This window comes from Hirsutella rhossiliensis, assembly GCF_020360975.1.
Source record: "Hirsutella rhossiliensis strain HR02 chromosome Unknown scaffold00011, whole genome shotgun sequence".
Taxonomy (NCBI): domain Eukaryota; kingdom Fungi; phylum Ascomycota; class Sordariomycetes; order Hypocreales; family Ophiocordycipitaceae; genus Hirsutella; species Hirsutella rhossiliensis.
In genome coordinates this window covers 460118-472280 of record NW_025408677.1, presented here as the reverse complement: position 1 = coordinate 472280, position 12163 = coordinate 460118, and the positions used below count along the sequence as shown (strand labels likewise).

At 60.0% G+C, this 12163-nt stretch overlaps 3 protein-coding genes across 3 annotated transcripts; 2 read left to right on the top strand and 1 right to left on the bottom strand.

Annotated features, from left to right (window-relative positions):
• Positions 1-2019: 2019 nt before the first annotated feature.
• HRG_08868 (PIF1-like helicase domain-containing protein) lies at positions 2020-6773 on the top strand (the record flags this gene model as incomplete). Its single annotated transcript, XM_044867339.1, has 8 exons — positions 2020-2616; positions 2700-2727; positions 2798-3621; positions 3704-4299; positions 4357-4381; positions 4663-4757; positions 4818-6673; positions 6739-6773. The coding sequence occupies 8 exons, from the start codon at positions 2020-2022 to the stop codon at positions 6771-6773; spliced, it is 4056 nt and encodes a 1351-aa protein (XP_044717360.1).
• A 2331-nt stretch (positions 6774-9104) lies between these two features.
• HRG_08867 (uncharacterized protein) lies at positions 9105-10254 on the bottom strand (the record flags this gene model as incomplete). Its single annotated transcript, XM_044867338.1, has 4 exons — positions 9105-9390; positions 9465-9728; positions 9790-9959; positions 10021-10254. 4 exons carry the CDS (start codon positions 10252-10254, stop codon positions 9105-9107), a joined length of 954 nt encoding a protein of 317 aa, XP_044717359.1.
• A 1061-nt stretch (positions 10255-11315) lies between these two features.
• On the top strand, positions 11316-11867 carry HRG_08866 (uncharacterized protein; the record flags this gene model as incomplete). Its single annotated transcript, XM_044867337.1, has 1 exon — positions 11316-11867. The coding sequence occupies one exon, from the start codon at positions 11316-11318 to the stop codon at positions 11865-11867; it is 552 nt and encodes a 183-aa protein (XP_044717358.1).
• Between the last annotated feature and the right edge of the window lie 296 nt (positions 11868-12163).

Genomic DNA, 12163 nt, shown 5'->3' with positions numbered 1-12163 from the left:
GTCAGTTCCTGCGCATGGGCTGGTCGAGGCCGTCCGAAAAGGGGGAAGGGGGCCCTCTCAGACAAGCATTACCGTGTTGCCTCGGTGATATAAAGACAATAGGGCTTTGGGAAACCGCTGGTAGGAAGAATGCCAGATACGGCGGAGCGCACCATTACCAGAAAGCGAGACAACCTGGGAGAATCTTCCGGGCGAAAGCTTTGCGATCCATCGTCCGTTTGCAGATCTTCGGCGTTAAGACAGCATCATCATGGGGGAGAATCCTAGGCGCAAGGTTCAATCGGTGGGGGGAGAAGGCGAGATAGTGACGGCAGCAGCGGCCGTTGCTGCAACGGGGGGTACCGCGGAGGCGAGATTGAGTGCAATGGATGAAGGGTTGAAGCGGGTGCCGGAATATGAAAGACAGGCGAACGTGGTATCCAGGTTTCAGCCTATCCAGGCCAAGCAGGCGCCGGCCGAGGAGGTCTCCCGGGGAGAACAAGCGGAAGCACTCAAAGGAGCGTCGCCCAGGGGCAGTCGGCGAGGCGGTCGGCGGCGAAGGGGAACATCAGATCTGAACGATGGCATTTCGAAGGTGCGGCCAGCACGACGTTTAGCACCGATAAACGTGCGTGACGAGCCCGTGAGTATGGACACGGACGCTGCGATGCCGGGGCTGGGTACGAAGCCGTGTGGAGGGAGTCTGGAGCCACCCGTCGGCGGTGTATTGCAGTGCGAGGGTAACGACTCGATCTCGTACCGGCACATTTTGCCCAAGAGGAGGAGGATTGGGGGTGATGGGAGGAGCGCAGCGGCCACCGTTGGTATGCAAGCACCAAGTCCCCCGAAGGCCTTGGTCGGGCGAGACGACGACCTAGACAGTGGGAGAGCGTCTGTCGTGGCCGTAAGTGGACCTGAGACCGTTGGGCCTAGGCAATCTAGCGGGGACGTACTGGTGAGGCCGAACGGTCCTATTGAGCGGACACTTGGTGTGGGGAGAAAGCGCCAGGATGGAGGATCAACAATGATGATGAGATTTCGGCTGGAAACGGGAGTCAGCATTCGCCAAGGCCAATCAGACCTAAAGAAATGGAGAATGCGGAAGGGCCGGAGGAGACCAAGGTAGCCCGGAAGAGAAGGTCGGCCAGCAACCGCTGTCAGGCGTCCGTCTGGGAATATCAGGAGTACCCGGTTCGGCCAATCCAGCCCAAAGAGAGGGCGAGGCAGCAGGAGATGGGCAGTCATTCGGACTGTTGTCAGCGCGGCCATCACGCCAGACCACAGGTGGAGAACAGGGTCGGCCGAGACGAGACGAGGCGGCGAGACCTTCGCGGCCCGTGGAGCAGAGAAAGAGGAGGCGCCACCCCGGCCGTGACGGGTCTCTGACGAAACGCATACGGGGCGGCCATCCGGGACAGAGGAGGAAGGAATTGCAGGCGGAGGATTTGGCCAGTGCCTTGCGGTACCTTGAAGAGGAATTCGCCGTGAAGGAGAGGCTGTCCAACGAGCAAACTTGGTGCACACCAGTACCGCATGAGAGGAAGGTATCGACGGTGGGAAAGTTCTATCGGGCGTTCCACGATGTGAGCACCTTGCCGATAATGACCTGCATGCTGTGCTACCGCAAGTGCACAAGGAAGGAGTTGAGGGAGAGCACATGGGACCAATGGAGGTCAAGCAGCGTTCCAAAGGCGGCCGGTCGCCATTTGGGTGTCGAAGTTGCTTTCCCGAGGCGAGGCCGTCTCGGTTTGTGTGGAGTGCGCTCGATGTTTGGGGCGCGGGAGCCTGTCGCCGGCGGTCCACCTTCACAGTCGCCTCGGCTGTGAGCACATGTTCCCCGACGAGCTCAAGGGCCTGACGCCGGTCGAAGAAAAGCTCATCTCGCTGAACTCGTGTTATGGCTTTGTGACGAGGTATAGCATTCCGGGCGGGCAGCGGCAGGCCGTGAGGTATCCGAGACACGTCAAGGCCACATCACGGTGTTCCCAAACAACGTGCAGGAGCTGGCGAGAAGGTGCTCCGCACCCGCTCTTGCAAACAATGGACGAGATCCATGTCTCGTGGCAGGGCGCGGAGAAGCCAGCACCGAGCGATTTGTCGGGTCTCTTGTCGGTGAGGCGTCAAGTCGTCGAGAGAGCGCTTGTCTGGTTGAAGAAGAACAATCCCCATTACGCCGACATTGAGATCGACAAGGCGGAAATGGATAGTTGGGGAACCCCGTCGCACGGCGTGCCGTCGATGGTGTACGGACGCATGGAGCGGAACGAACCGTCTGCGTGGGAGAAGACGCGAACGGCACAGGTTGTGCCGCCCGCAGAGCGGGCCATGGACGACGATGGTCCGGCAGAGATCGAGGAAGTCCTTGCTCGGCTCCGCCAGGGACAAGACGTATCGGACAAGCCGAGTCGAGAATTTGAGGGGGGCGGAGCGGACGGGGCTAATGATGCCGTGCCCGAAGACGGGGCCAAAATGATCAACGAGATAACCTCTTCCGGCATGTTTGCGTTGGACGGACCGCCGGGCGTGTCGGATGCGGAGAAGGTCCGCTTTGCTTGCAATGCCGTGGGCGGCGACGGGGCCGAGGACGACCGGCCGGGCCTGAGGGCATGGATAAGGTCGGCGGGGCGGGTCGAGGGGGTATGGATGTCCGTGAGCCGTACATTCACGTCGGTCGTGGAGATGAATTCGCCGACTCGCTGGACGCCTCGTTCTTCGCGAAGACCTTTCCCACCCTATTGCCGTTCGGATGTGGAGGACCACGGCTGGCGGAGGAAGTCATCCTAGGGTCGGAGGACGGTCAATTCGCGCGCTACGGCAGTCGGAGACGAGACGGCCGCGCGAGATCTCCTGTCGTCTCGGAACATGAGCCTTCGGACGTGGGCCGGCATCGTGCTGCGGCGCCATGGTGGCCGATTCGCGACGCATGCCATCTTCTCGTTTCTCGTTTTCAACATGGACGTGCGGTCGAGGAATCGTCGTGTCAGCATGCTCAGCGTGACGCGGAAGAACTTCCCCGAGGTAGAGCGCATCGTACAGTCGCTGACCGCAGATAGGTTGGCGGCGGCCAGGCTGGAGTTGGAGAGCCTGGGCAAGACCACCGATGATGGCGTGAAGGAGCTCCTAAGATGCCTTTCGCTATACGGCTACCGGCAGCCCATGTCGAGGGAACTCCGTCTGAGCATGCGACGCAAGATCCAGTCACTCATCTTGTGTCGTGGCGTGCCTGCAATATGGTTCACGCTCAACCCGAACGACATCACGAACCCGGTGAAGCTGAGACTGGCGGCGTACCGCACACGTGATCCTGAAGCGGCCGAGGCATTTCTGAGAAGCCTCGACATGGCATTCAAACGTGCGCGGCTGGCCATCTCGGACCCGTTGAGCTCGGCCGAATTCTTCCACCGAGAGATGACGTTGTTCTTCGAAAATTACGTCAGAGTGGGCGAGGAGTCGGTATTCGGGCGCATCAGCCACTATTACGGCGCCGTTGAGACCAACGAGCGAGGGGCGCTTCATGTTCACGGACTGCTCTGGCTGCAGGGAAACGCGCATCTAAGCTCGATGCTTGTCGATATCCACGGCGAGGATCAAGCGGCATACCGAGAACGCATCGTCAGATACGTCGACAGCGTCTTTTCCGAGGTATGGTGCAGGGGGCCGCGTGTTGGCCCATGTCCCCCGTTCAGTTAAACCCGAGCGAGAGGAATGCTGACGAATGGGACAGGATCTCGACCAGGAAGGTTTCTGCGCAATCCAGGCAGAGCGATCGGTGACGTTAGATATATCGCAATTGCTAGGCGATGAACGGCAATTCTCAGCCTCGTTCGACGAAGAAGCGAACTTCTGTGCCGGCGCGACGCAAATCCATACCCATAGCCCGACCTGTGTCAAGTACTCGCTGGGAAAGGGGCGCAAGGGTGATTTATGCCGCTTCAAGGCGCCATGGGGACTGGTCGACGAGACGGCCTTCACGGGAGACGGCGTGCTGCGGATTCGGAGGTCGCACAGCATGGTGAATCGGTGGAACAAGGCGATTGCCGTGGGGCTTCGCCACAACCATGACATATCCTTCATCGCCACACAGCGCAAGACCATGGCCCTCGTCTTTTACGTCACCAACTATGCGACCAAGGTAGAGGACCCCGTGTGGAAGCGCGTCGTCGCGGCCGCGGACCTCTTGCCTCCCAGAGCAGGCGACGAAATGGCCGACGGCGCGGAGGTTCGTGGAGGCGAAGGTGCCGGGGACGATGGCAGGCAAAATAAGACACGAAAATTCTTAATGAAGGTGGCGAATCGCGTGTTTACGGAGAGGCCGTTATCGCAGGTCGAGGTTATTGCGGATCTTCTGGGATACCCGACTGAACTGACGAATAACAGTACCTGGGCGTTCCTGAACGTTTCGGTGCTCTACTGGCACGTCTTCCGACAATGGCCGCACCTTCGACGAAAGCGGCGCAGCCACTGCAGATGGTTCCGTGGACGAGTCAATACTCGTCGAGGAAGCAGGCCAGAGGATTTGCCGCGTCGAGGCATATCGTCACCGGGGAGATGTCCTTCGAGGGCTATGTCTCTACGATTACATTTCGCTAGTCAGGCTGAAGCGCAACGACGGGGACGAGGCCCGCCGCCTGGGGCGAGGTCCCGCTTGAGAGCGGCTGGGCTCCAGGAAGCCGTTGGGTGCAGGTGCTCAGGCGACCGGGCAAGCAGGCCATGGTCTGCCTCGACGGGTATTTGAGCAAGGATTTCGACGAAGACGACGAAGGATCATGCTACCGAAGGTGCGTTTGTCGTTGACGGACCAGGGCGCCGGGTCGAGGAGGCTAATTTCCACGTCGAAGAGCGGCTGTGCAGCATCTTGCGCTGTTCGTGCCTTGGGAGCTCTTCTTAGGGGAAGAAAGCGGCGACATCAACCGCATATGGGGGAGGGAACGAGCAGCTCTGGTCCCGAGGATATCATGTTACGTCGATAACGTGCAGTTGCTGCGACGGTCGGCCGAAGATGCAAAGCGGGACGCCAAGCAGTGGGCAGCCTCATCCGGTGACGGTGACTCCACGGCAGTCTATCTAGACGAGGATGGCACCGCGGAGGCGGGTGTCGAGCCCGGATCGGTATACCAGGCCGACAGTACCGGAAACACGACGCGTCTAATCGACGTTGTCAGAAGCTCGATCGGGGCGAACCAAATCACGGCCGGCTCGCCAGAGCTCATAGCGATGATGCAGGAGCTCAGCCGCTTCCAGCAACTGGCGTTTTCGTCGTCTTCCGAGTTCCAGGCCGCAATACTATCCGAACGGGGCCCGAGACGAATCAACATCCCGGGGCGGGCATCCTCCGGAGCCACCATACCGCCGCAGAGTCAGGTTAGGGCCATAAAGTCGCAGCAAACCTGTGCGTCCAGGGAGAGGGAGAAGATGATCCGGGGAATACAAAGCGTGCCCCCGGCAGAGGTGACTGATCGTCGGGCGGCGGTGCGCAGCGTGCTCACGGGTTTCGGGGATGACGATATCCTGATGACGGCGGCGGACCTCGAGGAAACGGTAGAGGCCAGCGCGGGAATGGAGATCCGGCTCGGCGCCTCAACCTCCTTTATCGAGGCGGGTAAGGCCCTGGTAGCGAGGTTCACGCTGAACAAGAAGCAGGCGATTGCCTTCCTAATCATATGCCGTCAGCTTGACCTCATACGGCGCAGGGAGAAAGGCAACGGGTGTCAGCTATGCCAATTCGTCGGCGGAGAGGGCGGAACGGGCAAGTCGCGAGTCATCGAGGCGCTCGTCGAACTCTTCGCGTCCAAGGATCAATCGAATCGCCTGATAATAACGGCGACGTCAGGGACGGCAGCAGCACGGATCAATGGCATCACGATCCACTCCGCCTGCGGGTTCTCCAAAGATCTCGCGGCAGTCGCAAATATGGCCAGGGATCTCGACGGGTTGCGAATGCCGAACCAGGCGGAGCGGTTCGTCCACGGGCAATCCCGGATGGACTGGCAGGAGAAGGACGTGCTTGTCGTCGACGAGGTTAGCATGCTCGGTGCGCGGACGCTCCACGCGGTCAACGAGCAGCTCTGCCGGCTGCGCGGGTCGCACCAGGATTTTGGAGGGATCCCCATTGTCCTCTTCTGCGGAGACTTCCACCAGTTCCGCCCGGTCCAAGAGCGGTCGATCCTCCTCCCCAGCACGGCCGTCTCGTGGGACATGGACAACTCTTTCAAGGCCGAGCAACGGCACCAGCACGACAAGGCGCACGCGCTGTGGAAGAGGTTCACGACCGTCGTCATGCTCGACGAGCAAGTGCGCGCCGCTGGCGACCCAGAGCTGCAGAGGCTGTTAAAGCGAATCCGACTGGGCGCGCAGGACCGCACGGATCTGGACCTCCTCAACTCAAGATGCTACCAGGAAGGTAGGCGGATCCCGTGGGCATCAGGCATCACTGTGGTGACGCCGCTGAATAGGAACCGGTGGAACCTCAACATGGAGGCCAGCTTGGCGTTCCAGATCCAGCACCGGTCGACGCTGCGCATCTTCATATCCGGCCATAAATGGAAGGAGGGCTTGCCGACGGAGGAGGAGGCCATCATGATGCTGAACCAGGGCGACGATAGCGCAATACCGGTGCCGGCCGTCTTCATGTTCGTGCCGGGGATGCCGGTCGTCGTGAACCACAACACCCATCAGGGGCTAAAGCTGGTGAACGGTGCCAGCTACACGGCGCTGGAGGTTATCCTCGACAAGTCGTACCCGGGCATCGCATCTCGGCAGACATGACGGTCCATTTCGGGCCGCCGGCGGGATAATGCTGGAGTCCGAGACAACGAAAGACATTCACTCCGTCGGGATGCCGCCAGGAACGATCTTGTTGACGCCCATGACCGTCAAGATACAATGCCAGCGAAAGAGGCCGTGGCAGCAGAACGACGTCAGCCGAAAGGGTCTGCCCTGTACGGCGGCCTTCGCGTGCACAGACTATAAAGTGCAGGGCAGGACGCTCGAGCGTGTAGCTCTGGAGCTGCGGGGGACGCGGACGTCAAACATCGATGGACGCGCCGTATCCTCGCAGTGCGACCCGTACAGCCTGTACGTGCAGCTGTCCCGCTGCCCGACGTTGGATGGCATCATGCTCGTCTCTAAAGTGCGGGATAGAGATTTGGTGGGCAATAGAGTTCCAGAGGAGATGACCGCCGCACAAGCGAGACTGGGTGAGCTGAGCGACAAGACTGTTCGCGAGGCCTCGGGATGGCTAGACGTCGACTCTTTAAGCTCCAGGGGCATATATGTGCAGCCATGGTGATGCCGGACGCTCGACAGCATCGTGCTCGTATTAAGTAGGGATGCGGGAGAGGTCGCGGTTCGGACCTCGGCCAACGTGCTAAAGCAGCACAACCAAACAACCAATAAAAGAAGGAAGCTTGCAAGGAGGGGCTAAGACGAAAGAAGGAAATCTTGGGCCAATTAGAAGCCGAGGTTTTCGAGGGTGAATGAGTTTTGAAGTTTTTGGGTTTTTTTTTCGCGTCCAGAAGAGCCTTTCGTTCCTCAAGGCAAAGAGGCAATTTTTCTAGCCAACGGGAAGCCGAGAAAGCTAGCGAATCAGAGGCGCGGATTCGGGGGGCAAAAAAGCGCGGCATAGAAATCCTTTCGTTCCTCAAGGCATCGTTCCTCAAGGCAAGAAGAAGCCTTTCGTTCCTCAAGGCAACAGGTAAGGCAACCCCTCATGGGTTGCGCAAAAAGCCTTGAGGAACGAAGACTGAGGATTGAGACAAACAAGACGAAGACAGAGGGCGAGAGCAAAGAACGCAAGCAGGCGGTAGCGCCAGGAACTAATGCATGCAAGAAGGTAGGCAAATAAATCGGCCATTCGGGCACCATCCCGCAGCGGGAAGAGGAGACAAAAGCAAGAAGGCAAATACAGCGATGATAACGGTTGCGGGGTAAGAGAGAGGAAGGAGTATAAGAGAGGCACCAAGGCACGAATAGGAGAGCAGAAGCGTCTACCCTAGCTACCGATCGAGCAGTTAGGAAAACAACTACAGCATGGCCACTTGCAACGTTTCCGTGGAGTTCTGGTGCGAATTCGGGCCACGGAGCTGAAGTACAAGCATAGCATCCCGAAGACGCTCGTGACGCAGGTAGGCCAGGCGAGGCCGAACCACGCAGCCAGTGCACTGTTCCTACAGTGGATAAGGCCGATCCTACGGGAGCACGAGGCAGCGTGTCGGAAGGCAGCAGGGTGCGCTGCGAGAGCTGCGGCGGACTCGCAAAGGAGATTCTACAGAGCCCGATATCGTACCTACACGCAGAGAGGCCGTTTGTGCTCGTGGTCGTGTCGTCGTTCTGCGGCAAAGAAGGATGCGAAATTAGGACGAGGCAGGAAATGCAGGACACGATGGCAGAGGCGGGGCAGGCGGGCGGAAACAAGGGCGCGACGCAAATGCAAGGGCAGGATGCGCAGAGCACAGAGGAAGGTCTGCCGGGTTTGTGGAGAGATGGCGGGGCGAGGAGGTGCAGCCGATGCCTGACGGTGGCGTACTGCAGCAGGCAACACCAAAGGAGGACTGGAAGGTGCACAAGAAGGGATGCAAGCCAAAGGCAAGCTAGGAGCTAGGGAGAGGAGGAAGGAAAGTAAAGGGACAAGGCATAACGCGCAGGACATAAACAAGGTCACGGAGAACAAATAGAGGCAGGCACTATCGTAAGAAATAGGTCGCAAGCTAAAGTTGTTGTTTCAAAAAGAGATAAACGTTGTAATGTGTAGAGTAATGGTAATTTTGCAGCGATAAGTTTCGTTAGGAATAGCGTCTCGAGAGGAGAACGGTTTATTTTGGTAAAGGCAAGAGGCGTAAGAGAGCGATAGGTTTATAGTAGGCAGCTCATTTCTGCATGCGATAGCGGATAGGTCGAGCGGGCGGGTCGGAGGTGCTCGCGACAATAGAGTCAAGAGGAACCCGGCTTGGCTGCCGGAGCGGAACGGGCGGGACGCCGCTCGGTCGAGACGAAGAAGCGGCCGGCGGGGAGAGGAGGAGGGGGCGGCGGAGCTGACGGTGTCCGAAGACGAGGAAGGCGGCGAATTCTGCTGCTGCAGCAAGCGCGCCCTCTTCATGGGCGTATCGGCAAGGGCCGGGTGGGAGCGCTTAGGCGGTGGTGTGACGGGGTCGAGGGCGGTCGGGGCCGAGGGGGGGAGCCGACGCAGCCGAGGCCGGCGCAGCAACGGAGTACAAGGCGGCGCGGACGGAATCAAAGGTAGAGGAGGCGGATAGGGTCTGACGTTTAAGGGGCGTAGCAAGGGGGGAAGCCGAGGCGGAGGCGGCCGCCGAGGGCCTGTCGACAAAGTTCCAGCTGTCCGGGACGACGATAAAGACGTAATCGCGCTCTGAGCCCGGGGCAGAGCATAAGACGGTGGTCGAGAAGGCCGACGACCTTTCCAGTGCAGGTAAAGGGACGCCGGGCAGGAAGGAAGAGTTAGGCCTTTCAGCAATTTTCTTGCATAGCACGGCCCAAGGGTTAGCATAGATGGGAAAGATAACAAAGACCTGGAAGGGTGGTAGCCCTTAAAGGGAATCCGGTCCGGCAGGCCAGGGGTGATGTAGGTAGTGAGCCGGACGAAGCCGCAGCAGCGGAGCTGGTCGGGCCCGAGACCTGGCAGGAAGTCTCCACGCAGGAGGTCAAGGCCAGGCCCGGCGATGACGCCATGGAAGGAGACAACAGGAGGCGTAGACGGGAACTGGCCGCCAGAGGCCAAGGAGCGTGGGAGGACGCTAGGGAGAGAAGTCAGCGAGGCGGCCGGTGAAGGGGCAAAAAAAAAAGAAGGGGGCGCACGGCTGGTAGCCTTGGTCGCGGACGATAAGGGCGGGCACTGTGTAGAGGACGGTATCGTCTGGGCCGGCCTCAAGACCGTCGCGGCGCTCCACCTCCCAGGCGAGGGCGTAGGGGTGAACGCGGCCGCTCATAAGGAACCATTGCTCGGACCAGTCCGTGTCGACGATTGGCTGGCCGTAGATAGAGAGGTTTAGGCTAAAGAGAGAGAGGGCCCAGGTCGTCGCCCTCGGCCCGGAGGGGTGCGTAGTCGGCCTCGAGCAGCCACGAGGGCACCGGCAGGAGGACGCGGGCGATAGCCTCAGCGTTGAGGCCCCTAATGCGGTGCTCGTCGTGGTGGGCGAACCTCGCGGGGCAGTCGGGCTGGGCGAAGAACATCATGGACATATCGCTGCCCGCGCCCTTGCTAGAGCCAAGGGGCTTGCGGAGGTGCGGGGCAGAGCTGTCCGCCGACGGAGACGAAGACATGGCTCGGCCGTGTAGTAAAGAGCAACGTTGCTGGGGCAAAGCTAAAAGCGGCGAGAAAGATAGGCAGGAGTGCTCCCTACCTATATACCGTCTTACGAGTTTAGTGTAAAGAGAAGGGCCAGTGGCGATGGTGTGTAAGAGAAGTCAAAGGATTCTAAACAAAGACGCAACATGGCGTTAGTGGTAGGTTATATAAGGAGCCTTTGTAAAGAGGGTTATAAGATGCGTATAGAGGAGAGTGCAATAAGAGAAGGAGAACTTTAAAGGCGGTCTAGTAAGATGTTGAGAGTTTTAAGACAAGCAGGACGCGCGAAGCTATATTCGAGGAGAAGCAGGCAGCCCTATTCGCAACACGTGTAAGACATGGTTTTAAACTTCAGCGGGCAAGTGTCTAGGGGCATACGGAAGCTTTGACTGATAAGAGCTGGATGACAAGAAGGAAAAGCGTAGCATGCAAAGCATAGGCAAGAAGAAGCCGTCGCGGCGACGTACATATAAGGATCGGCCGAGGCCGTCTAGCCTATCGCATATGGCAGCAGGCAATGGCGGGCGGGCTTAATAGAAAGGCGGCGCCGGTATAATGCAAGAGCAGCAGCACGCATATAGACATAGTAGAGAGCTACGAGTAAGATATATAGACTTTTGTAGAGGATCCTATATGCGCAAGAGGGTGCCAGTCAGCAAGATAAGTGCAGGGCGAATAATCGAGGCAAGGATTTATACGCTGTTATTACACTTACGAGGATTTACGCCAGGGGCCTAGTGGCACCATAAGTAGGCAGGGCCAAAGAGGGCAGGTGCAAAAGAGGAAGACAAGACGTCCGTGGGGGCTTTGGTAGACCGGTGTCGCAATGAAGCCAGCCAACGGAAGGGACCAGTCCGGAGCGGGGGACGGGGCAAGCCCGGCGCCAGAAGCCTGCGCAGCGCCGTACACAGGACCAGAGTTCCAGCCGACCACAGCAGCGCCGGCACTTGCTAGCGGCGCCCCTCGGAGAGAGCAAGAAGAGGCGTCAAGGGAGGCGCCTCCGAGGCGAGGGCGGGAAGACCGCCAGGACTAGGAGATGGAGGATCAGCGCAGGCCGAGTCATGCCGCGGGATATCCAGCCTCGGCCGACACCAAGCGCGGCGGCAACTTGGCTGCCGCCGACACCGAGGGCGGCAGGGCACTGGCTGCCGCAAGGCGTGCCCAGCGCCGTCTCGGCCTCAGGAAAAGCCAGCGCGCACCAAGAGAAATCCGGCCTCTGCCGACAGTAGAGGCCGCCGGTCCTTCGCCGCCGCCGACGAGAAGTTCGGACGTTCCGCGGGACATTCGGCCACAGCCGACATGGAGGGCCGCCGGCCCTTCGCCGCCGACGAGAAGTTCGGACGCGCCGCGGGATATCCAGGCTCTGTCGACACCGACGGCGGCAGGGCGCCGGCTGCCGCAAGGCGGGCCTAGCGCCGTCTCGGCCTCAGGAAAAGCCAGCGCGCACCGAGGGAAATCCGGCCTCTGCCGACGGTGGAGGCCGCCGGGCCTCGCCGCCGCCGACGAGAAGTTCGGACGTTCCGCGGGATATTCGGCCACAACCGACTTGGAGGGCCGCCGGCCCTTCGCCGCCGTCAAGCGGGACTAGCTCGGCCGTAGTCTCGATCGGAAGCCAGCACTCGCCGCGAGCCATCCAGTCCCGGCCGGCCAGCAGGGCCGAGATCCCCGCCACAACTCCGGCCGCAGCCGGGCTGCTTGTTGGCGGCAGAGATAGCGCCTCGGCAGGTACGGTCGTAGAGCGAGGTAAAGGCGTGTAGCGGTGATAGCTAACCGGACGCAGGTAGATCGGCGATAAGACGGCAGGCGAGGGAAGAGCAGAAGAGGAAACGCCATCTTAGTAGTGGGCAGGCCGAGCGGAAACGCGCCGGGTCGGTGAAAGGTGCC